The sequence below is a fragment of the Podarcis raffonei genome, chromosome 3 (genome assembly GCF_027172205.1).
Source record: "Podarcis raffonei isolate rPodRaf1 chromosome 3, rPodRaf1.pri, whole genome shotgun sequence".
NCBI lineage: Eukaryota > Metazoa > Chordata > Lepidosauria > Squamata > Lacertidae > Podarcis > Podarcis raffonei.
Genome location: NC_070604.1, coordinates 67,793,847 through 67,818,218, shown reverse-complemented (window position 1 = coordinate 67,818,218; position 24,372 = coordinate 67,793,847). Strand labels below are relative to the sequence as shown.

General features: G+C 41.9%; 1 protein-coding gene across 1 annotated transcript in view; it reads right to left on the bottom strand.

Annotated features, from left to right (window-relative positions):
- Nucleotides 1-6,431: 6,431 nt before the first annotated feature.
- The window catches only part of PPP1R14C (protein phosphatase 1 regulatory inhibitor subunit 14C), a 42,669-nt gene continuing 24,728 nt past the window's right edge, over nt 6,432-24,372 (bottom strand). The window contains exons 2-4 of the mRNA XM_053382158.1: nt 10,445-10,528; nt 9,987-10,019; nt 6,432-7,696 (exon numbers count right to left, since the gene is read on the bottom strand). Of these exons, the coding sequence (XP_053238133.1) occupies nt 7,622-7,696; nt 9,987-10,019; nt 10,445-10,528 (192 nt within the window). The 3' untranslated portion in view covers nt 6,432-7,621. The remainder of the gene's footprint in view (nt 7,697-9,986; nt 10,020-10,444; nt 10,529-24,372) is intronic.

Below are 24,372 nucleotides of genomic sequence, written 5' to 3'. Positions count from 1 at the left end.
GATTAGGGTGTGTTCTGTAACCCTGATAATTACAGAACCACTTATTTTGTGGCTCAAGGGGGGTGAAAGTTAACCATTTGAAACTCTGTTGCAAAAAACCCTCAAAGCTGTTAAAGGCTGTAAACTTATTTTTTCTCCCCAACTGCTCAAAGGATCTGAAAATCTGCACTCTGAAATGAGTTTATTGTCTAACATCCTGGTAAAAACTTCACACAGGAGAGTGAAATCATTCCTTTGACTTAATTGGCTGCCAGTTGCAGCCTTGACACAGGAAGAAAGGAGTAATTCAGCAAAGTGGTTAAAAAGGTAAAGGACCCCTGACAGTTAAGTCCAGTCACGAACAACTCTGGGGTTGTGGCGCTCATCTTGCTTTACTGGCCGAAGGAGCCAACGGTTGTAAGGAGACAGTTTTTCTGGGTCATTTGGCCAGCATGACTAAGCCGCTTCTGGTGAACCAGAGCAGCACACAGAAACGCCGTTTACCTTCCCACCAGAGCGGTACCTATTTATCTACTTGCACTTTGTCGTGCTTTCAAACTGCTAGGTGGACAGGAGCTGGGACCGAGCAACGGGAGCTCACCCCGTCGCAGGGATTCGAACCACCGACCTTCCTATCGGCAAGCCCTAGGCGCTGTGGTTTACACTACCCACATCCCACAGCAAAGTGGTTAGGATGATCCAAAACCTGCATGCTCTTATCCAGTGCTTTTTTTCTGGAAAAAAAATGTTTAGGAGTACTCTCACTTTCCTACTCATATTGAAATACTGCCCCTCAATGAGGCCAAACTTAGATTCAGAAAATGTTTAGGGGTATGTGTACCCCTGTGTGCCCCCAGAAAAAAGCACTGCTCATATCTTCCTCTTGCAACTTTTGAAAAGCAACTGCCCTGTGTTGCTCCATTCTGTTAAAGCCATTAGATTGATCTTCTACCTCTACTAAGATCTAGGATTCCATGCATCTAAGAGACAAATCAGCTTGCTCTCAACATACACTTTTCTTTGTCCCAACAACAGAAGACCTAGCCTGAAAGAGGAGAGAGTTGGGATTAAGCTCTATGCACATACTAAGGCCAAAAAGCAAGTCAATACAACTGATGCAAGCCCATGCCAGGAGCACAGCTGAGGACAATGAGAGAGCACTTGATTTTTAAAAAATGACATCTTAAGGACTGCAGCATTATACACATTCACTGGTCCAGTAAACGGTTGTTATGGCAACCAGGAGAAGGTCTTTTGTCATTTTAAGACATGAATCTTGCAAGCTTACAGAACTTTTCATGGGCTTTCAAGCCAGTCCTCTACAGCATAGTTACAAACAGGAAGTCATCAGCAACAGCATAAATCTTGCCTTGAGCAGCTCTTAAAGAGTTTGCAAGCACCAGGAACTGGAAGATGCCTTTCAACAAGGCCTGCATCCAATTCTTAAGGAGTTCCAAGCGAGGAAAAGTTCCATTGATTCTTCTGAGTCAGAGAATGGCAAGGCTGTTTACAGTCCCTGAACGTGATTTAACTTCTATTTAATTAAGTGAAAAAGTGCTTCATGGGTTCTTGTTGAAATTCATATTAAACATGCCATGACTTATCACTCTTTGGTGCTTAATACAAATATAGACAGTAGCAAAACCCAGCTATTGCTGGCAAAGAATTAGAACAATTTCAACACAGGAGCTTGACTTGCTTAAAGAACAGTGTGCTCAGCCCTGTTTCCACAGCCAGTGCACAAAGTGGAAGGTTTAAGAAAGCCATTTTCTCCCTAATCAGACATAAGACTAATGGAATCCTACACTTAACACAAGCCAGGCTCTCTAACAGTAACAAATTAGACATTGCTACAGATTTAGCCTGCTCCTACGGGCAGCATTGTGTTTCATTTCGTTTGCAGCCACTACACATCAGACCTCAATTTGAAGACTGGCAATTCAGATAGCAGTATTTATGGTAAAAGGCTAAACAGTATTTCCTACCATTTTAACTTTGTGTGCAAACAGGAGAAAAAGGCTGGCATGTTGAGACTGGAACAAGCAAGCAGCTGCACACTTCACCTGATGCCATTTGCTGGTCTAAAATTGGTCTCAAAATGGTGGGACCAGAAAACAGCATGCCAGAATCAACGTGGGATCCCCATCTCCAGGACACAGATGACTCAAGCCACTGTCTTGAATGTCAACTCAAGTCCCTTTCTAAATTTAACCTTCAGTCTAACCCTCAACCTTCATTTCTAAACCTCCCAACCCTCTGTCTCTTCTCATCCTTGCACAGCTCCCTGCTGGGCATGTAATAATCTCAACTGGGACAGTAATCGCAACACAAGACATTAGAAGAAGGACAGAGCATAAAATAAAAATGGCCTATTGGCTTTTACAAGTCCCCACCTCTTCAGCAGGGAGGACACTGGAATTAAGGGCTCATCCACACTCAGTTAACCCGTATTTTGATCTTATTGTGCACTGATTAATTCCCCTGGGTCTGAGAGTGTAATACAAACAATGACTGAAGTGGAAGAAGTATGAAAGCTAGAATCACTTTGGCCTCACTCTGAAACCCACCCATCCAAGCCAAAATCTCAACAAGTGGAGATCAATAATGTGTACTCAAAACCCTCCTGCTGGCTCTTCTCCTTCAGTCCTATTTTAAAAGAAAATGCCAGAAATGGGCTTGAGAGCATGCACGTTCATTCCTAGACAAGATTAGGCTTAATAGCACTCCCAATTTCTGAAGGTAAATGAAATTATACTGTGGCCAAACACGACTCTGTTCATGCTACTTTCGCCACCTAAAGAGCCTAGGCTGGAGATCTGGTTTCTTGCTGTTTTAGTTCACGGTGTGCTATTGAAATGTCACTCCATTGCTAGAGGAACACCCACACAGCATAAAAGAGGTGAATCACAATGAGATCTCAACTCAATGGGTCCAATTCTCATCTTACAACATCAGAAGTAATTCTGTTAGATCACTGACGTTACACCGCTACTCAGGGGGGAAGAATCCAGCTGCTTCAGTCCCAGAAGCAAAACCAGCCAAGAAATGATTTAAAATTCAGTTCCGCTCTCAGATACATTGTAAAGGGACAAAGGAATTTTCAGCATGTGTAATCTGTAGGAGTGCAAGCCACAACACTAACTGTTTTATGCTCACGCATGAGACTGAAGGCAAACAGATACTGCTTTTTAGCTCAGAGCTTCTCATGTTTCTAGTGGGTGGGTGGTGGGAATCTTTTCTGAAATGAGTTTCTTAAAGGATGCCATTTTCAGCAACCACTCTGCTGTGCAATTCAGAGCATATAGCACCAACTTGGTTAACTTCCAGGAAATTGTGGAGTGTTTTTTAAAAAAATACATTTTAGGTAAAGCTTTATGTTGTGCTATGTGACGATTTCAGAGTTGAAGAACAAGTAAAGATCCCTATCTAATTGTCAATGTTTCTTTTGTTTTACTGCCAAGTATTAAGTATTTTAATACTTAATACTCTGGCCGCAACCCCAGAGTCAGTCACAACTGGACCTGATGGTCAGGGGTCCCTTTACATTTATTAACAAATTATTCAGATGTAAGAAAATTTGTCATATTTTCATATGATGAAAATGACTTACAGTAGGTTGCCTTACTGTCTGGCTTCCATTTTTAAAAGACCCAAATTACTTAATGAACCGGAAAGCAACTTAAGACACTTTGTTTAGCTGCCATCACTATGGGCTGGGGGAGACTAGATTTCCCTCTTTCTATCCATTGTTCAGTCATAAGGATCTTTTTGAAGATTCTATTTCCAGTCCAGACTGACTTAGTGGGCTCCTAGTGTGGTGCTATTTTCAGATTGAATGCAAACACAATGAAAGCTGGCTTGGTGCTCTTGCACAACAAGCCAACTCCCCCCCCCCAGTGGATATTTTGCTGTGAGGAAAGATATGTGAAAACACCCTGGAAAGTGTGGGATGAATGAATGATGCAACACTACACAACCTCCCTACAAGAAAATAATAATATTCAAAACAGGTTGACTGGAAGTGAGTCTGGGGGTGGTAATCCAAACTTTGCCCTTCTACTTTTACTCTCATGTGATAAAGAACTACAATGTTCTGAACATGAACAGAAGGAAGAGACAACCAAAGCTGTTCTCAGTTACAGAGGTCCTGCAACTTCTTGTTGTTGTTAGGTAGTTTAATGTCCCTTTTATCCAGAAAGGAGATATTTAATTGTAATAATAATAAATTCTCCTCCTACATACATGTTAGGAGTTGCAAATAATAAAAATACTTAGTGTTTAAAAAGGTAAAGGTACCCCTGACCGTTAGGGTCCAGTCGCAGACGACTCTGGGGTCGTGGCGCTCATCTTGCTCTATAGGCCATGGGAGCCGGCGTTTGTCCGGGTCATGTGGCCAGCATGACTAAGCTGCTTCTGGCAAACCAGAGCAGTGCACAGAAACGCCGTTTACCTTCCCGCCACAGCGGTGCCTATTTATCTACTTGCACTTTGATGTGCTTTCGAACTGCTAGGTTGGAAGGAGCAGGGACCGAGCAACGGGAGCTCACCCCATCGCGGGGATTCAAACCACTGACCTTCTAATCGGCAAGCCCTAGGCTCTGTGGTTTAGACCACAGCACCACCATTTAGACCATAGCGCCACCCATGTCCCACTTAGTGTTTAGCACCCCTTTAATTTCAGCTTGCAAGCAACCAATATGGGAAAGTGCATGTGCATATATGTTTAACTTTTAAGAACCCCTTTAGACCGTGAGAATGCCATATTTAATTCCCCATCCCCATCCCATTCAGTTCAGGGTCCAATTCTAACATTTAGTGAAATTATCAAGTTCAGATAATGAATATGTGCTGAAAAATAAAGGTTCATTTTACTCTGCAGGTTTTATAAACTGTCTAAGGGCCTCTCCAGACTGTGGTGCCTTGTTTTGTAGATGTATTCAGCAACATGTCATTGATGCAATAATAGCACATTTGTGGTAGATTTATACTAGACCATCTTTCCATTTTATTAGTTCTGTGATACTACCCCAGTGTCATTACATTATTGCTGTATGAAGGGGTTAGGGTTGACTATTCAGGATGGCTTTCAGTCTGTATGGAAACATGCCTTCCTCAAAAAAAAAAACTCCAGCTATATAGATTCTCTTTAGGCTCTCTCGTTCCTCTGCCAGAGCACTCCAAGTCCAGCAAATCAACTAACTATCTTTCTGTACTCAGTCCAAAAGCATTGCCAAGGCTTCATGCTGGCACATTTAAATGCATTCTCCCCAGCAGTCCTGGAAGGAAGATACATTAAAAAACCCCTATCATGAAGGCAAGTGCCCCCGAGACTTGACACAGGTCAAATCAGTGATCCATGTCCTCTTCCTTTTGTCATAATCCAACTTAAATCTTTATTGAACCTTTCTTATCAAATCTAGCAGGGTGAGCAGATGCATTCCATGTCCTTCTACTCCTTTTGGTTCAAAATGCATCTATCACTCGCAGTGTGAACCGATCCCACTTTGTAATCTTCCTCTTTGGAGTTCATGACATGATTACATATTTTAAGTTGTTGGTGCCTATTTATTCCACTCTATGCTATTCTTCTTATTTACCTCATTCTTTTATTTTATTTTATCATCTTTTACTCTATTATTCCACATTTTAAGACTGTGTTCTATGTGCTTTTTATTTTGTTTCCTTGGTGCTTGTCATTGACAGCAACAATAAATATTTTATTTGACTGTAGCACAACAGAAGTGGGACAAAAACCAGAATATTTGTGGTCTAAAGAGTCGCAGGATTTCAGCAGGAAGCAATGGAACATCCACTGACTGCAAAGAAAGCAGCATCACTGCTCTCAATCTTCAGCAGGCATAAACAGTATTGAAATTAGGATCGTGTAGAACAGGCCCAACACCATCATGAGCACAACTCATCATGAAGGCACAATAAAATGATGTGTGGAGGAACCATAACCATGTAGGTGTCTCAACATGGAAGATAAGGGGCTGCACATATACCCCAGGCCCTCAATGCACACTTTAAGAGGACTACTATAGAGAAATACATGTGGCGTAAGGGAGCAATCATTCCTTTAAAAAGTATGACATCTTGTTGCCCTGTGGGTCAATTATGACCATGTAAGCTATTTATAATGTACTAAACGCACCAGCATATTTCCTTTGTGATAGGCATATGCCATTTTTTTAAATCTTCAAAATTAAATCTGAAGCAAAATGCAACACTATACATTAAAAAGCTATTAAGATCCATTCTTCACACCTTTCCTGGGCACAGTGGAGTCTTTTGCCTTAAAATAAGTTGGTCAATAGTTTCTTTCAATGGAATGCTGTAAGGAGACTTGAGTTAACACAACTTTATCAGGTTGCTTCTGTACTCAAAACAGGTTGGCAAAGTAAGAACACCTTTCACTTCTGCTAATGGTTAAAATACACGTAAAACAAAGCCCCAATTTGTTGCATTTATTTGAGTAAATATCTGGTAAATAAAGTCATTGATAAAACATTACAAAATTAAATACATTTTAAAAAGCTTGCCAGTATACATAAAGTCCACAAACATGTATTTCTTCTTTTAAAAAATAATATTATGTTCAGAGCACCCTTGATATAAAATGCCAGACTAGCATCTACCAGCAGATGGTAGCTTGTGAAACATTTAGAATGTTTTCCTGAAGTGTTAGGGATTCCGGCTTTCACAACTAAGAACCAGTACCACCCACACAACCTACCAAGTCTGATGCCAAAGTTGGAGAATCAGTCTAATATACTTGTCACAAGAAGGGAGGGCAGGAAGAAACTGCACTGGGCCAATATTACATGGTTTTGTTTGGTTTCACTTGCATTTCCTCATCTGGAAACCTTCAAATGGCATCAACCCTTCCCTGGCTGTTGCATCAGACCCTTAGGCAGTAGGTTAACACAATCCTAACAGACCATGAGGTGAAGAGGAGATGATCTGGCTAAGCATCAAAAGTCAATAAAATAAGTTCAAAGTCTACAAAATTAAGCCCTTGAAACCCCCTAGCTTGCTCATATGTTGCTTTGTGAATGAGTCTATTCACCCCAATGCTTTAAATGCATTTAGAAACAGTGGCAGCATTGACTTTTAACAAATTGCCTCCCTCCCCCACCCCCAACATCACATCTGCTACAACTTTCGTTTAAATTGTTAACTAGACCACATTTCCCTTCCAACCATGTGAAGCAAAACGTAACACTCACTCGATAATTTATGTACATAAGCACAAGAACCTTAACATCCATGAGTCTGGTGCACAACTTAATGAAACAACCCAACTGGTCGCAAAGGAAGAGCACCCCCTAGTAGTTCTATACAGAATTCGTCAGGTAGGATTACTGTCTGGGACAGTGGAAGTCTCTCTAAATTTGGCGTTTCCCCAACTACTTTGAGCATCCTCAGGTAGTAAAAGCAGCATCCATAATGTTGATATCCATGATAAAAAAACAACTGACACTTTAAAAAAAGCCTTAAAAACAGAAGTCGTCAAATTCATTAAAATGTCAGAACTCAACCAAAAAGTAATAATAAATTGCTCATAAAGACCGAACTAGAAGTTGATCTATTGAAAGTCCCAGTTTAGCAGCCACATCTCTCAAGAGGGCTCTGCTTCCAGTTATATACTCTTCTTCTGAGGAGGGCTCAATTTTCTCATCCCTCTTATCCGAGTTAGCAGTTCTTTGATAAAATCCTACAAAAACAAAGAATTGGGGAAAACGTGTCATTAGAAAAATCACCAAGAAAGTGCAACCCCTACCCACGCATTCATTCTAACACAACATTCAAAGCAAGACTAGGCCATGGACTCCTGAATGCATGTTTTAACAAAAGGCCGCCTTCAAAATCCCAGTGATCCAGATTGAGCACAGTTGCCAGTAAGAGTTTATACAAGCGGGAACCCAGAAAAAGACTATCAGCGGCAGAAGAGGGGAACGTCTCCCCTAGTGACCCCATTGGCCTTACGTGCAACCAAAGGGCATACTTTGCCCAGACCTAATGCCTCCTCCCCACTCCCTTTCTCTCAATTACAATGGTGGCAGAGGGAAATTGATCCCGTTCACACACACACACGCTTCCCTCCCACCTGCCAGCAGAGAACATTCGCTAAGTTTCTAGCTATCTCCATATATTCCTGCTGTGGAGATGCATTTTGAAACATGAGCACTGACTTCTAAAGGAGCCAGCTTATGTCCCCCATTTGGAGTTCCATCTGAATAAATCAAAAGACTACTGTATACATCTCCTGCTCAAACATGAATGGCACCTGCATCACTAAACACTCTCTGCTTTGCTGTGAAGTTTCAAGAGAGTTCTATTTCTAGCCTGCTTACTGGGAAAAGGACAGTGCGTGTATTAATAGTACAGAGGCATTAGTCATTTACAATACCCAAACATTTCCTAGAGGCTTGTAAAGCCAGAGTGCCTCTTTCTAGGCAACAGATTTATGTGGCTTCTGCACATCTCCAGAATTTCCACTGGCAAGCTGTGACTGGGGTTCACATTAGGAGTTCTCAAGTCACACACGGTTCTCAGCAGCACCAAGTGCCTGGTACAGTTGTTCATAAAGTTCAGTGCAACACTCCAATAGTTTGAAAGATTGGCTGTTTCAGTCTGACTGAATCTGCTCACATACACACAGAAGGTCAGAGATTTTCCCTGCTGCTTGCAAAGTATGTGTTTTCCCAGGTTGATGCCACATGCCCAGAAAAGTATTTTTAGCTGCTGGCATCCACTAAACAAGCTTACTTTTAAGATAAGACAGCCACATCAAAACATTGTGTCATTCATTTCTTACAGATGACTAACTACAAGAGAGAGAGAGAGAGAGAGAGAGAGAGAGAGAGAGAGAGAGAGAGAGAGAGACTCTCTTTCTCCCTCTGTTGTAGAAAGCAACAAAGGAATCATGGAAGCAGTGAACAACCTGACAAGTATATATAGTATGCTTGTTTAGCACAGTATAAAAGCTGGTGTCTCAAATGCCCTTATTTTACAATACACAGAAGACACCCAAACACATCACCGTGATACTATGTGCAGCTGCACAACACACTTTCAAGTTACTAAACACAGGAAGCTGCTATATAATAATTTGGACCACTGACCCATCTACTGGTAACTCAATATTGACTACGCTGATTAGTTCACCAGGAATTCAGGCAGGATATGTTTCCAGCCTTACCTGGAGATGCCAGGGACTGAAACTGAAGGATGCACAACACAAGCTTCAAGACTGAGCTATGGCCCTTCCACAACAGTTAATTTTTCATTCCACATTGATTCTTCTGTTTGTCATAATTTTTCAGGTGGTAGATTTCATAACACTCAACAAAAGGCTCATGCTCAATTTACAGTTGCCTTTAACAACTAGGAAAATTCTATGTGCTATATACCTTTATCCCCTTACCCTTTAATCTTACAAGGGATCGATTAAAGGACAGGTGATATGGATGCAAATATTTGTACTTAGAAACTGCAACAGAGGATTGTTGCAGGAAGACCATCAGTAGTCCACTACTGTTGCTTTTAACAAACAAATAACGTGTAGATCTTAAACACATGTCGACATAGACCAACACTGCACACATTTATGGAATATCTATTCAGCTTCCCCATGCAACTACAGTAATGAGCATACACACACATTTTAAATATGTGTGCAATGTCTGCCCAGCATGTGTTTGTTGCAGGAAGAACACCAGTGCTCCTCACAGCCACATGGGAAGCTACCTGAGTTAATAAGGATTTGAAACATGGCAGAGCAGTACCAGAGAGGCAGATCATTGGGCAGTGTGGCTTAACACAATTTGAGATCCAACTATCTCGTCAAAAGTATAATGGCAAAGTATTCAAATAACCCCATTAACATGGATCTAGATTATGGCTATCTGTGCAAGTTTATTCATTTGGGTAAGACAAGCTGATTTGTACACACTAAACTATCATCATGTTCTTAAATTTAAAACAGTATAAGATTGGTTTACCTCTGTGGGTTTGTAGCAATCTACAAGCGCTTCCTAGAAACAAAATAAGAGCATCAGTTGTTTTAATAAGGGCAGTCTTCCTTCATCCTTCTTGCATCTAAGGATTGGACACTTTCAGAGTAACCACCACATTTGCTGGGGAATAGACAGCTTTTCTATGTCAGTATTTCATGGTCCAGGGGAAATAGGTAAACAAGTTCTGCCTACTGCAATCAATGCCTGGATTCATATTACTTTACTCCACAATTAAGGGTTTATCTTTCATTTCTCCCAAGTTATACCTAGAATGGGATTGAGGTAAAAGACTATTCTACATTGCAGCAGTAACCTCCACACCTACCCCAATAAGTCTGCACAGAAAATTATTCTAGGTTTGCAATTCAGACAGTGAAGAACTAATTACCATAGGTTGCCCATGTATCTTAATTGCTGTCCCAAGTTGGTAAAATCAAACTAACTTGTAATTTGAGTGCTCTCTCCTCTTCATTAGCAGCATCAAGAAGGTCATCAATGTCGATTTCTACATCGGGCATCTCTTCCTCCTGGGAAAAAGAGGAAGTTCAGAACTATATCATTCAATTTCATTTTAGCCAGGTTAAAAAGCTGAATGGCAATCTCACACACATACATTCACACCTCATTCTACCACCTGCTGGTTTGGTCCTAATAAGACTTGTGGCATGCAGAGACCCAATTCTTCCCTAATACACCACCATGTGAACTGGAGCATGAAACAGACCAAGAGGTGAAAGCACCTGCTAGGTGGGCTTTTTGAGAAAGACATTGAAATGTGTAGAGGCTGAAATATCTTGCTTATCCATTTAAGAAACCAAGAGCAGCACAGCTAGATGTAACCATTACCTGGTAAAAATAATGCAGTTTTGCAGGTGTAAAGAGAAGCAGACTAAAGGAGAGACCTGCAAAGTATTCAAAGAGGGTTAAGTCCCTTTTCCCGCTTCATTTCAGCTCCAGAAAAAAGATGACTTTTTATTTTACTTACCGTATTTTATTTATTAGATTTGCATACCACCCTTCATCAAAAGATCTCACTTTTCACACCTACATTATGGGAGCAGCTTAACTTAGAGAAAATGTATTTCTTTCCATTCTGATAATTCCTACAGCATAATTTTTATTATTTTATTTAATACTAGCTGGAAGTGTTCAGGGCTGCCCATGAATTTTTTGAAACCACTTTCCAAAATATATAGTAAACTTCATAAAATTGTAAAATAAATCCTCAAAGTGATTTACAAAGAGAATAAAACAATAAAATTATCAATAAAAACATTAAGCTATGTAAAACATTCAAATCAGCAATAAAAATCAGCAATAATTCCTAAATCAAATGTTGGGAACAAGAATTCAGATCCTAAAAGGATGCATTTAAGCCTAATTAGAGGTCATAACAGCTGGTTAGAACATTAAATTTTACACCTTTGAAGCTAAAGGATTAGTGTTGCCTGTTAATGCTAATCTAAGTGTGTTGCTATCAGAGTACATTGTGGTTGTGAAGATGGCATATACCAGCCCTATGAAGAGAGACCATGGTGGGAAGGAAGTTGCCATAAACATGGCATTTAGGAGAGTTGGGTTTCACTGAAGAATTGGGACATGGGCTAAAAGAGAGATTTGTTCAGCTGTGTGACCATTAGTTTGCTGGGTGGAGGTACAAACTCAATTCCTTTCTTTCCCCTCTCCTACCTACCATTATAAACCGGAAAAAGCATCCTGGTGGTAATTCATTAGACACCAGGAAGCCACCAAAAGGATAGAGCTCTTGTGGGGCCAAATTCTTTTCACAACTGACAATCTGTGGAATACTTCAAGGCAGAAAAGAAATCATTAGTAAATATTTGTTCTGTAGGGCTAACTACAAGAAAACCAGCCAAGAAAGCCAAATAAATGCACACACACATCTGAGTCAAGGTAAACTGTGGAGAAAAAGGCTACAATTCTAGTCTTTGTGACTGAAGATTTCCCACAAGCCTTCAAACACTTGCATCTGGAGGAATCTTCATGTTTCTTCACATCTGTCTGTGCCCCAGGGTCTGCCCCTTAGTACAAGAAGAGAGGGTTTAAAACAGCCTTTATGTCGTTGTGAGCTCATCTACACCAACAGATGGGCAGCTTTTTATTATTTAAAGAGGATATAAAGACTTTGAAGTCATTAAACCGATTCAAAACAAGTCATAACATTATTTGCCTAAAAGTCACTCTTGGGTGCAACCCAGCTGCTACCAAGGCACAAACTCCATTTCACTTCACTCAACCTTGAGACAAACTTCACATATGCCCAACAGGCATTAACAGAAGCTGGACCAGACCCTTAGTTTACAAACTGTCATCTGTACGCCTCCCCCCAATAGCTCTGTTTTCATAAGTTAAAAAAATTAAAATGTCAAGACTGACTACATCTGAGAGATGACAGCATGCTAGTCTATCAAGACATCTGCCCTGTCATTAAAAAAGGGTTATAAAAAGGAGTCAGTACTCTTACAACAACAAAAATAGTTTGATGGTGGTTTGGAGGTTTGTTTAGTTTGCTTAAATGTTTGGTAAGAAGATGACATTAACTGTAATTCTTGTTGTAGTCCTCTCAGCATCACTGAAGGGGAGGTAATGACTTTTTTTAAAAAAAAAGACTTTTTGGCACTACTCTGTTTTCCAAGACTAGTATAAGTTCACCCATCACTTTTGCAATCAGCTCCTTTACTTCAGTCCCACTTGGGCTTCTTTGAATGCTCCTGCAATTGAAGAGGTGGCTGCAATTATTCTGAGACCAAGGGCTTTGGGGCCCACCAGAAATATTTACAATTTGCTCCCTCTGAAGTGCTCAGCAATTCACTTCAAACACAACTCTCTTAAATTAAAGGCATAAGGAAAGCATGAAAAACACGTGGTGGGGTTTGTAGAAGTTGTTTAGAAGCAGGGAGAGGGAACATAAACCATACTTCTTGACAGATTGTGTTAAGAGGATTCTTAAATCTGAGGATTTGTTGAGACAGTACTTTTTCAGTTTTGTAAAGTATCCTCAGTAAGGAACTATGTAAGGAACTAAGGAGCTCATCTTACTCTATAGGCCGAGGGAGCTGGCGTTTGTCCACAGACAGCTTCCAGGTCATGTGGCCAGCATGACTAAGCTGCTTCTGGCAAACCAGAGCAGCTCGTGGAAACGCCGTTTATCTTCCCGCCAGAGTGTTACCTATTTATCTACTTGCACTTTGACGTGCTTTCGAACTGCTAGGTGGGCAGGAGCTGGGCCCAAACAATGGGAGCTTGCCCCGTCGCGGGGATTCGGACCTCTGACCTTCTGATTGACAAGCCCAAGAGGCTTGTCAGTGCTTTAGACCACAGTGCCACCAGCGTCCCCATGCTATTTAAGAAAGCACCAAATGATGCTGCATCTTGACCCTTTGATCAAGGCTTCAGCTCTAATCAGGGGTCTTCCCCAAAGGTGCCTAACAGATTTCAACCCATAACAATCCTGCATCTGAGTTGTATGTTGCCATGTTTTTTGGATCACCATTTGCTCCTGCATTTGCACTTTTATCAAATGTACAAGTTCACATCTCCCAATAAAAGTCAGTTGCATCCAGTTGAAAAAGTTGTTATTCCAAGTTGCTGGTTACTTAAATCTAATCAGGAGCTGGTTACTTAGAAGCTCAAGTTGCCACCAGGCAATTCACCAAGCCAAGGGAAAGGTCCCTCTTAGGAGTGTGGCACTTTATATTTTATGGAGTAGACCAGAGCCAGGTGTTGTTTGGCTCCAACTCCCAGCCAGCATGGTCAATGGTCAGGAATGTTGAGAGCTGTTGACGAGCATCATCTGGGACACAGTAGATAATAATTTATTTGCATGTTGGATATTTGGAGACCCACATGCAGTGCCAGCTATATTATATGCTAAAATTGTCATGTAATATTCTTATTGAAATAGGAATTGTTGATCAAAATATTATTTTGCACCGAGCACTATTAATATCTAGTTTCTTCATCGTCTCAACCTGTGCTATAGGAAGCAATTCCTTCTTCTCATAAGGAAACAAAAGTAGCTTGCCTGTGGCCCATTTACAATTGTAAACTGTTCTACAGAATGACAGCTTATACTACAACTGCTGCAGCATGCTGACAAGTCTCCCATAACAACACAGTTTCTTAATTACATGCATCTTTTTTTAGAAGTCTGATGGTATCCAGACACAAATATAGACATTTGTTTAGCAAAGAAATGTCTCTTCCGTTTACCACTCTACTTTGATTATTCATCCAACTGAAAGGAAATACCCTTTCTTCACAATAGCCAATTAGCTCTCCCCATACCACTTTGGGGAAAGAGATTCATTTATAGAATTTTAATTAGGCTTTTAATGGCAAAGTTTAACATATGTTTGGCATAAGCCTATTTTTAACAACATGAAATAAAAAACCAAAAGTGTGCACAACTGACACCAATCATTGTCTTAGAGAGCCTACTCATACCAGCAAAAGCAAAACCACAGTATTTGAGAACTACCACCTCCCTCTACTTCAAAGGAAGTGTTGACCTTTCCACTGATCACTGCCCACATGAGATTATTCTGATCTGGATCTGGATAGAGTTCCATTCACACAACTGGGCTTTCCTGGACTCCTTCCCATTGCTGCTCCTCAAAAAGCTATTCCTCAAGAGTCAGGTGACACTCCAGAACTAAAAGTGACGCAACAGACGGGGATGCAGTGAGCAATGGTGAATCTGAAATTAGTAACTTCCCTGTTGTCCAGCAGAAGTGGCCTTCTTTTCATCCAAGACTTTGGACCCAAGCCTTAAGGGTGGTCAGCCTGTGGCCCTCCAGGTTATCACTAGCAATGCTATCTGGGGGATGAAGGACAGCTGTAGTAAAACAACCTATGGAGGACCACAGATTCTCTGCTCATGCCTAAATAAAACTTATTTTTCTAATTTACATTACCTCTTGTTTCTGTACTCCCCACCGTCCCACCCACTTTATGAATGAGAACTTGCACTCTCCACACACATTTTGAATATATAAAACACACCTTGCTTTTGGCCACTTGATATGGGGAAAAAACCCCTTGCTTTTTCTGTGTAGACAGAAAAATGGATTGATTGTTAAGGAGCACATATGCCTGTCTGCTCAGAGATGGAGCTTAAGTGTTTTCCTTTGTCCAAAGATGGCTTTTCATAGAATCATAGAATGAATTTTATTATTTCAATCACAGACCAGTTCCAGCCCACATACAATGTCAAGGAAGTCATAAAACACGACAGGGATACATTTGAATTTGCAATTAGGTATAACAGGGACAATACAGATTTAGCAACAGTTTAAAAATATATAAATTAAAACTTAGACACTAACATATAACCAAAAATTATCATTTAAGGCCTTAATCATTATGATAGCACAGCTTGTTCCTTAAGTTTTATAGCAATCACACAGAATTTGGCTACCCTTAACAAGATCTCAGGATCCTAGAATTGTGGAGTTGGAAGGGACTCTGAGGATCATCTAGTCCAACCCCCTGCAATGCCGCTATCCCATACAGGGCTCAAACCTGCAACCTTGGCGCTATCAGGACCACACTCTAACCAACTGAGCTATCCAGGCTTTTGTCTCATCCCAGCCAGTCCCAAGCTACTCCTGTGGCTGCTAGAAGAAAAAGATCAGAGCTTTCACCTCAGCTACGATGCACATTTTCCTGCTACAAGAACCACTACTGCAGAGGATCAGCACAGCTGAAAAGTGAATTACTTCACTTTGCTGCAGCGAATGACTGCAATTATGACAGGAGTTGCAAATTAGTGTGCTCCATTCAAAGACTTTGTCATGGGCAAGCTGGCACCAGCAAGCACAGCTAGGTTGCTGTGTGAATGAATGTCTGGATTTACTATTAAGTATTTTACTGTTAACAACCAGGGTTATTTTTAGACCATTTTCTAATACCAAACTTAAAAGGGTGCTTTATAAAGATTTTGAAGAATGAAAAATTAGTTGGTGAAAGATTACCATTTAGGATGGGGTGAAATTATTAAGAGCTTTTGTTCTCTTGATCAAAGTTTAATCCTTTCCCATGAACTGTGACATTCAAATCTGGTAAGTGGGAAAGTATGGAATATTTAGAAAATGTTCATTTAAGTTATTTCTTTAGTAAAGACCACCACAACTTCTGCAGTAGCTTTAATTTTTAGAAGCACAGGGTTCTTTGCACCCCTAATAAGTTGGGGAAACGGTGCCTGTAAAAATATTTTTCTTTTCCAGAAATAACCCCTCATCAACAGGGCGTGCCTCTGATCAACTGCTTTCTATCTCCGACAAAATATGACATGCAAGCTTCAACTAGGCTAAGGTGTGTTCTTTGATGATTTATTGGTGTAAATCATACCAGTGAACATCCAACAACATGATGCAAGCTGGGCATCCCATCTGCCCAAGCAGCTAGACTGCTGTTTTAATGGCTTGTTAAAAGCTCAAAAAAAATCCAAACAGGCTGGTATTAGACACGCCCCTCCCCCCCGAGAGAGAGAGAGAGAGAGAGAGAGAGAGAGAGAGAGAGAGAGATTTGGCTAGCATGATCTTGGACAACATTTCCAAATGGGGCACAAAAGCAACAAGAAGCAATGCTGAGCTATAACTCAATAGATCTGGAAGGGATCTAGTTTTTTTCAGGCATGTAGGTGCTACTGACTTACATTTAGCGCAAGAAATGGTGGACCCTTTAAAGGGTAAAAACCTTGTCCCCTTTTAAGTAACTTGTATTGTCAGCCAATCCAATCCAAATAACTTGATTGTACTAGCCATTGGCCATGACAAATCTGAATCAAAAATAAATACAAGCAAAAGGGGAGTCGTGCCACAAATAATGGTCTCTATTTAGATCTCTGCGTCTCCCTTACAGTTCACTGCTATATTGTCCAGGGTCTTCTTTCTGGGTTTTTTTGGCCGCCAAAGCAAAAGGGGCGACATTATGAATCACTGAAGCATTTACATCGCCAAGAAGTCACAGAACCTTCTCTGCCAGGGAGCGACATATTTCCTGTACGGACGGTAAGGTGAGAAATTGCCTCTTGGGTCCAATGTATAGTGGGCAATATAGTAAATAGTGCAAAATGTATTCCACCTGTGGTTGCCCACATATAGTCTGTCTTCATATGGTACCCATCTAGGATGGTGGAGGACATAGCCTGAAAACACAGCTCAGTAAAAGTGAATCTAAGTGAGGCTGGCTGGAGATTGACAGGTAACTGGCTCTAAAATGGACCATTTTTAGAAGGGGGAACCAAGGAGAGGTATTGTCAACCAACAAGGCCCTATTTCTGCCGAAATAACCCTTAATGGCTACTCTCCAATGTTTATTTATTGTATTTCTATCTCATCTTTCCTTTGAGGATCTTGAGGAAGCATACAACAGCCCCCCCATTTTATCCTCAGAAACCCTTGGTGGGTTAGGGCATCTCCCCATCAAGGCGCAACTGAGGGCAAGTCAGAAGGGAAGGGAAAAGCTGTATCCATGGAACACTAGCAAAAACATGACCCCATGCAATTGCTGAAAGGAGGGAGCTAGAACAGCTGTGGGCAATTTTACGGAAGCCTCCCTCCTGCACAAAGGATTTCCTCAAAGTGAAACAAAGATTTCTATCCCTTTCTGTATCACTGAAGGCATTCCTCATGGGCAAATTAAGGGTGCTTGCCTCACCCAACATGCAACAGTTGCCTTTTGATATCACTGCACCTTTGCATTTCCCCCTTCTGTTGAAGGCTATAAAAGAAAAACGATGCAAAAAAAACACCTGCCCCCAATCAATGCAGCTTTATATAGGTATCAACAGGCCAAAACACAAGTAGATTATTGAAGTCTTTGAGCATTTTCAAACAGTCACCTTTGCCCACTGCTGTGCGAACATTTAATCTTTGCTAACCAACAAACTTGGATTTCACAAACAGGTGAACATTCTGGCCACTGTAGGTCTTACATTTGCATTACAAACCCATTAAAGCAAGATCTGTTTCCCTATGTGAAAATGCTTTTATCCATGGATTGCGAAGGCTGGCAAATTGTACTTCATGCAGTACAAGTCTAGTCTGTCTTTCTTTCAAGCTTAAAGACTTCTTTATACATAGCACGTAAAACACACAATTCTCTAAATAGCGGGAAATCGTCTTGGAAGATGAAGATCATCATTATCATTTAAAGCCAGAGTGACACAGTCCCTTCCATCCAATGCTAGTCCTACTTAGAATAGGCTTAAAGGTAAAGGTAAAGGCCCCCTGACAGTTAAGTCCAGTCGTGAATGACTCTGCGGTTGTGGCGCTCATCTCGCTTTACTGCCAAGGGAGCCGATATTTGTCCGCAGACAGTTTTTCCAGGTCATGTGGCCAGAATGACTAAGCCGCTTCTGGCGAAACCAGAGCAGTGCACGGAAACGCCGTTTACCTTCCCACCGGAGTGGTACCTATTTATCTACTTGCACGTGATGTGCTTTCGAACTGCTAGGTTAGCAGGAGCTGGAACTGAGCAACGGGAGCTCACCCCATTGCAGGGATTCGAACCACTGACCTTCCGATTGGAAAGCCCTAGGCTCAGTGGTTTACACCATGGACATATATAAGCCTAAATCAGTCATGTCTATTAATTTTAATGAATTTACTCATTAAAAGTATTGGATATAAACCAATGTGTTTTAACTATACACTTGTCAAATTCCATATCCTGTGGCAGAAGCCCTCCATTTCACATAGAGTAGGACATGGTAGTTAAATGTGTTAGTAACTGATGTCAAGTACACACTTCAACATAAATTACAGAAGTAGGTAACCCAAAGTGTACCATTGGTGCTATTTGTGCTTGTTCCAGGTACAGTGGATTCTCTTAAAATGCTATAAAGGGAGAGCAAACGTGTATCAAGACAGGCAGGTGACCGATCAGCCACTGCAGCTTCTGCTCCCGCCATTCACTGCCTACTCTAGAGGTTTTCAAACTTTTTGAGTTCATGACTCCCTTGACCAATTACATTCTTTCTGCAGCTCCCCTGTGGGACTCAGGAGCCCAGTTATGTCACCCCTTGCCTGCAGAGCTGGCAGCTTGTCACCCTTTTCTGAACACCCTTGTGGAGTGTTCCCTCAGCCTCCTCTCCTTTCCCTTTTCCTTGGGAGTCCTCTGGGCAGCCGGTGCTGCTGCCCCTCCTGGCCCCAAAAGAGGTGCCTCCTCACATTGCCCCATAGGGGCCTGGGATGAGGATACCCCCAGCCTTAGTGGCCCAATGGAGACTGGCCAAAGGTGAATGTGAGACCAGCACGTTACATTGGGAGGCAGCAGTGGCAGTAGCAGGCACTGCCGGGCCTGTGTGGCAACACTGGGCACTCAGCTCCCAGGCAGGCCTTGTACACAGCTAGCACAAGAAAAGCTATTGCGGTACCTGCCTGCCTGCCTGGCCGGCCTCCCACTAGTCTGTCCATTCCCAACAGCAAGGGCTGGCGGACTGGTTAGCTGGGCTCCCTTGCCCGCTTGCTTGCTTATTCCAAGGCCACCTCAGCTCCTGCCAACCAGCTCCCCCTGACCAGTCCCAGAGGAATCATTCACCTGGGGAGCGTGTAGCCAGAGATGCTGAAACAAACAGTTGTGCAAGTCTTTGGGAGGCAGAGATGCGAGAGAGCATCAGAGGAGGGAGAGTGGGAAAGAGGGACAGAGGCCAGTACTGCCCGCAGCACCCCTGAGCATCATTCAAGGCACCCCAGGGTGCCACAGCACACTGGTTGAAAACCACTGGGCCTACTCCATCTCCTGCCCTCTCCATCTCAAGAAAAATTAGCTGAAAAGGTGACTATTGTCCCACTGTCTGCTTGTTTGCTCATTTGATCTTGTTTCCAGATCCTATTACTCTGATCTTCTAAGTCTTCCAAGTAGTTTTCCATACATTTGTTGAGTGTGCAATTCAGGGCATACTTTTTCCCTTCTCTTAAAAATCTTGAGATTAAAGAACCTGCACCTTTACAGTAGTCAGCTATCAGTGAGGACATCCCCTTCCACAATTGCACGTATTATGCAGGATAAAACTTGAGTTCTGGATTGTTTGGGTATGTTTGGGGGAAATAATTGAATGCTGTGGCTTGGTGGAGACTCCATGGAACAGGATACATTTGCAACTGTTGTAAATGGAGACAAATACGCAAAGTTCCAGATAACATCTAATAGGTCCAGATAGAGGAAAATGTGCACACATATACACACACAATAAGGTCTCAAGTCACTCATTTGCTTACAGCACTGCATACACCAGAAAGCCTGCCATGCCCCATGCCATGATGTTCTGCCTCTGGCACAAAGGTGACAGCTTCATATTGAATTACACCAGCTGTATCATAGCAGCAGTGTCACCATCTCAAAATGAATGGGGGGGGGACACAACTTCAAATTCCTTGCATCACAATGCAGTCAACAAGCATTTCACAGGGGGAAGCTACATCTCCATCAGAAATCAGATATTCTACTGCCAGTGTTCTGCTTCAGCACCATAGGGGGCGGGTGGAGAGAATAAGAAAGTACATGGAGTGACTGCCATTTGTCCCATTGGCGCATTTCCTATTTATATAAGCAGCCCTAATTATACAAACCACTTTTAAGGGCTTGTTTGGGCTACAGAGGGAAATCAGTCCAATGGACCTGCACAGCCAACTATGGTAATGAAAACTAGAGGCAAGCAAGGACTAATTACAAACCTGTATCAACTCCAGAGGCCAATGGGAGCTCATGACACTTGCTGCTCTCATTGAATTCTGACTACATTCTGCCTGCTTTCATATTAACCTCCCCCTGCAGAAGTGCCTCCCTGGTATGAATACAGTCATACCTTGGGTTACAGACACTTCAGGTTGCGTAATTTCGGGTTGCGCACCGCACCAAACCCGGAAGTACTGGAACTTCTGGGTTTCGGCGCTTGCACATGCACAGAAGTGCTAAATTGCACCTTGCGCATGCGCAGAAGCGCCACATCACAACCCACGTGTGCACAGACACAGCTCTGCGGGTTGCGAACATGCTTCCTGCATGGATCACGTTCACAACCCGAGTATCCACATGTGGACATGTAAATCTACTCCAAGCCACAATAGCTGTCTGTGCGTCACAGTGTGTGCTAATCATGCCTTAACAGCCATGCTTCGCTTGCTTCTTAGCTGATCATCTTCAAGTCTGCAGAGTCAAAACAATGTCACCTGCTCACCATGCAATGGTTGCCCACTTCTCCAAGCTGCCTATACTTGGGACTCCCGAGCTTCTGTTATTCCAGCTTCTCAGAGTTTGCAGTTCATGTGACCCAATTTCCTAGCTACTGCTATATAAAGCCCAGAATCTAAATCTAAAGAGATTTCAAAGCCACCCTGTTGCTACTGTCATTCATTTTTACTTCCCTACCAGTCCCTATTCTAACCTGCCTATGAGCTTACAGAATTCATCTAGCTACTGCTCCCTGTGATTCTGAATGCTACTTCCCTTGGAGTGGGCTGGCAGGCTGGATTCAGAGCCCGTAAGCTTTATTAACATTTTGTATGTTAGTTTCCAGGGAGAGTAGCAGCCTTTGGCTGGGAAGCTCCAAGGCTAGCTTGCCTACGCCACTATAAATATCAAGAGATCACTACATTGTTTTAGACTCCTGCTGAGGCTTTATTTCAGCAAGTCTACCCAGACATCATTCAGTTACTTATATTCCTTTAGAAAGCTTTGCTGCTTTTATCTGTGTTTTAATGATAATTATTTTATGCACACTTGTTTAACAGTTTCGTGGATTTTAGTTGTGTTTTATTAAGTTTTTATCAATCAATCTGAGCACATCAAAAAGTGTTCTCAACCTCAAAAGCCCCTGGAATTGTCAGACTTTGCAACAGAGACTTTGAAACATGTACAGAACAAGATGGACCAGAGAGGAGTTAAAAATCACAAGCTCCAGCAAGGGCCCAGATCTGCTAGGAAGATGTGGGTGGGCAGTTTCTCCTTAGCCTGCCTCCTACAGATGTGTTAGGAAATCTTCAGTGACCCCAATCTCATGAACTGCCCACTTAACTGCTGCCTGCTTGCAGTATTTGAGACTTCTAAATAGCCTGAAGCATTCTGCATTTTACTGTACAGATACACTTCAATTTTTACTGAGCAAAAACACTTCTGGAACTTCAGAGGCCAATACCTTCTGACTGGAGGTACTGGGTTTCAGGAATTCTGAACCCTGGAGGGAAAATATGGTCTCTTCCTTTAGGGGTGGGTGACATCAGTTTTGTATTTGTTGTTTCTTGCACACAGAAAATGTACAAATTAAAGGACAGCTGGTAATGCTCTTAGTACCCTAATAAGTCAGCAGGGTGCAGCAGCAGTGAGAAGTCTAGTCAAGAGGCTGTAATTGGCTCTGGTGCCCACCCATTGAGAAGAGGGTTAGTGCCGGCAAGCAGACTAGGGGTGTCCACACTGACTATATATAGAAATTTTGGTTCCCCCAGTGCACTGCACTGTCCTTTACATCTTGCAAAGTTTCCAGCAACACTCAAGTACTTCTGAAGTACTGGTGTGAAGGGGGGGTTATATATATATATAAAATGAGTATCTAATTCAGAATAAAACACATTACCTGAGCAAGTTGCTTTGCTACATTCTGTTCTGTCATGTTTTGGCTCAGTTCAAGTTCACCATGTGGTGAACTAGACAGAACAGATGGCCAATAAGCTCTACTAAACTGCCAAGACCAGCCACTTAAGACGACACATACCCAGATCTGAAATTTGAGCTCAGAAATATGAAAGGAAGCAAATCTTTTACTGCTCCATAAATAGTTGTCCAGAATCAATCACAAAAAGACAGTAGCAATGTTTTTTAAGGTTCTAATGTTAAAGTCTATCAGCTAACACTAAGTTCTGAATGTCTGAGACTAAGAAGAAGAAGTAGAAGAAGAAGAAGAAATAGCTATCTTTCAATCTGCCTATTTCCCCTAAGCCTAATGGAGCATTTACACTTTCAACCTGAAGCTAAAACTATCAAGTTAAAAATAGACTTCAAAAATAATAATAATTTACATCTGGAGAAGATATGGTCTTTTGTGGTTCTATTCTGTGGTTCATTCTTCATTTCCTCAAATAGTGAGACATTCAAGGACAGCACTACCTGATTTGGCTTGCTTTAAATATTAAGCCACATAGAGGTCACCAACGCAATGCTCGCTAGATATTCTGAACTGCAGCCCCCATCATCTCTGACCATTGGCTATGCTGGCTGGAAGCAATGGGAGTTGTGACTTCAAGATTATTTGGAGAACACCATGTTGGCTACCTCTGCAGATTCATGACAACTTTATAATAGTTGCTTTGTTCACAAATACACACATAGAACACAAATTATGAAAAGCCCAAGTACCACATAGGGCTCAGCATTCTTAGCAATTTTTCCTTTTGATGGCTCAATTTGATGGCCCCAGTTTGGAAGCAAAACAGTGCCACTGACAGAGTAGGGTTGTTGTTGTTTTAGGAAAATGGCGAAGAATTGGCCTGCTTCAGCCCATAATGGCTCTTGGAGATGTGTGCCATGAGATAGGTAGGTTGTCAGGAGCAGGGGAAAGTATGGCCCTTTCCATTCCCCTTTTGCTTCCGTATTATCTCTCTTCCATTTTCCTTCCCGTTTCTTTAAACTTAACATTGAGCTCTGACTCTTTCCCATGATTCGTTCAACCTCTCTGCCTGACAGTGTCAAACCAATATCAGTCCTCCACTTCTATCAAAGTCATAACAAAGGACAGCTGAAACGCACTGAAGAGCTTGCTCACCTGCGGAGCCAACAGCTACAAGGGCTCTAATAAAGTTGTGACAGGGTAGATTATTCAACATGACAACCTGTGTGTGTAAAAGAAGGCTGTTTGTAGAGCCTACCAGACTTTTGTATAGATCAATGGCAACTTGAGAGTAAATAAAAGCAGCATGGGGTGCAGGGCTGGATTTACGCTATGGTGCCCAACAAAGCTAGGGAGATGGATCAGAATACTGAGAAAAGCCACTGAAATGAAGAGCTTTTGAATGCGATTGACAGAAGAGTGACCTTTCTGCTCTGAACTAGTTAAGCTTCACAAGAAGTTGAGGGATGTTTGGGGCTTTTCTATCACAACCAAGCAATATATCTAGTCACTTTTTGTATCTGTACTAGTACAGTTGCACAAGGAACCAACAGGACAATTTAGTTGAATAGTTTGAGTAGCTACACATAAGGGCAGATTTAAAAAATAAATTCCTCTCCCATCCCATTAGTCAATCATGAGGTGAGAGGAGTCTTAGTTACCGTATTTTTCGCTCCATAAGGCGCACCTGACCATAAGGCTTCACTCTGTCCCTTCCCCCACCTCCCGCAAAAGCCATGGATA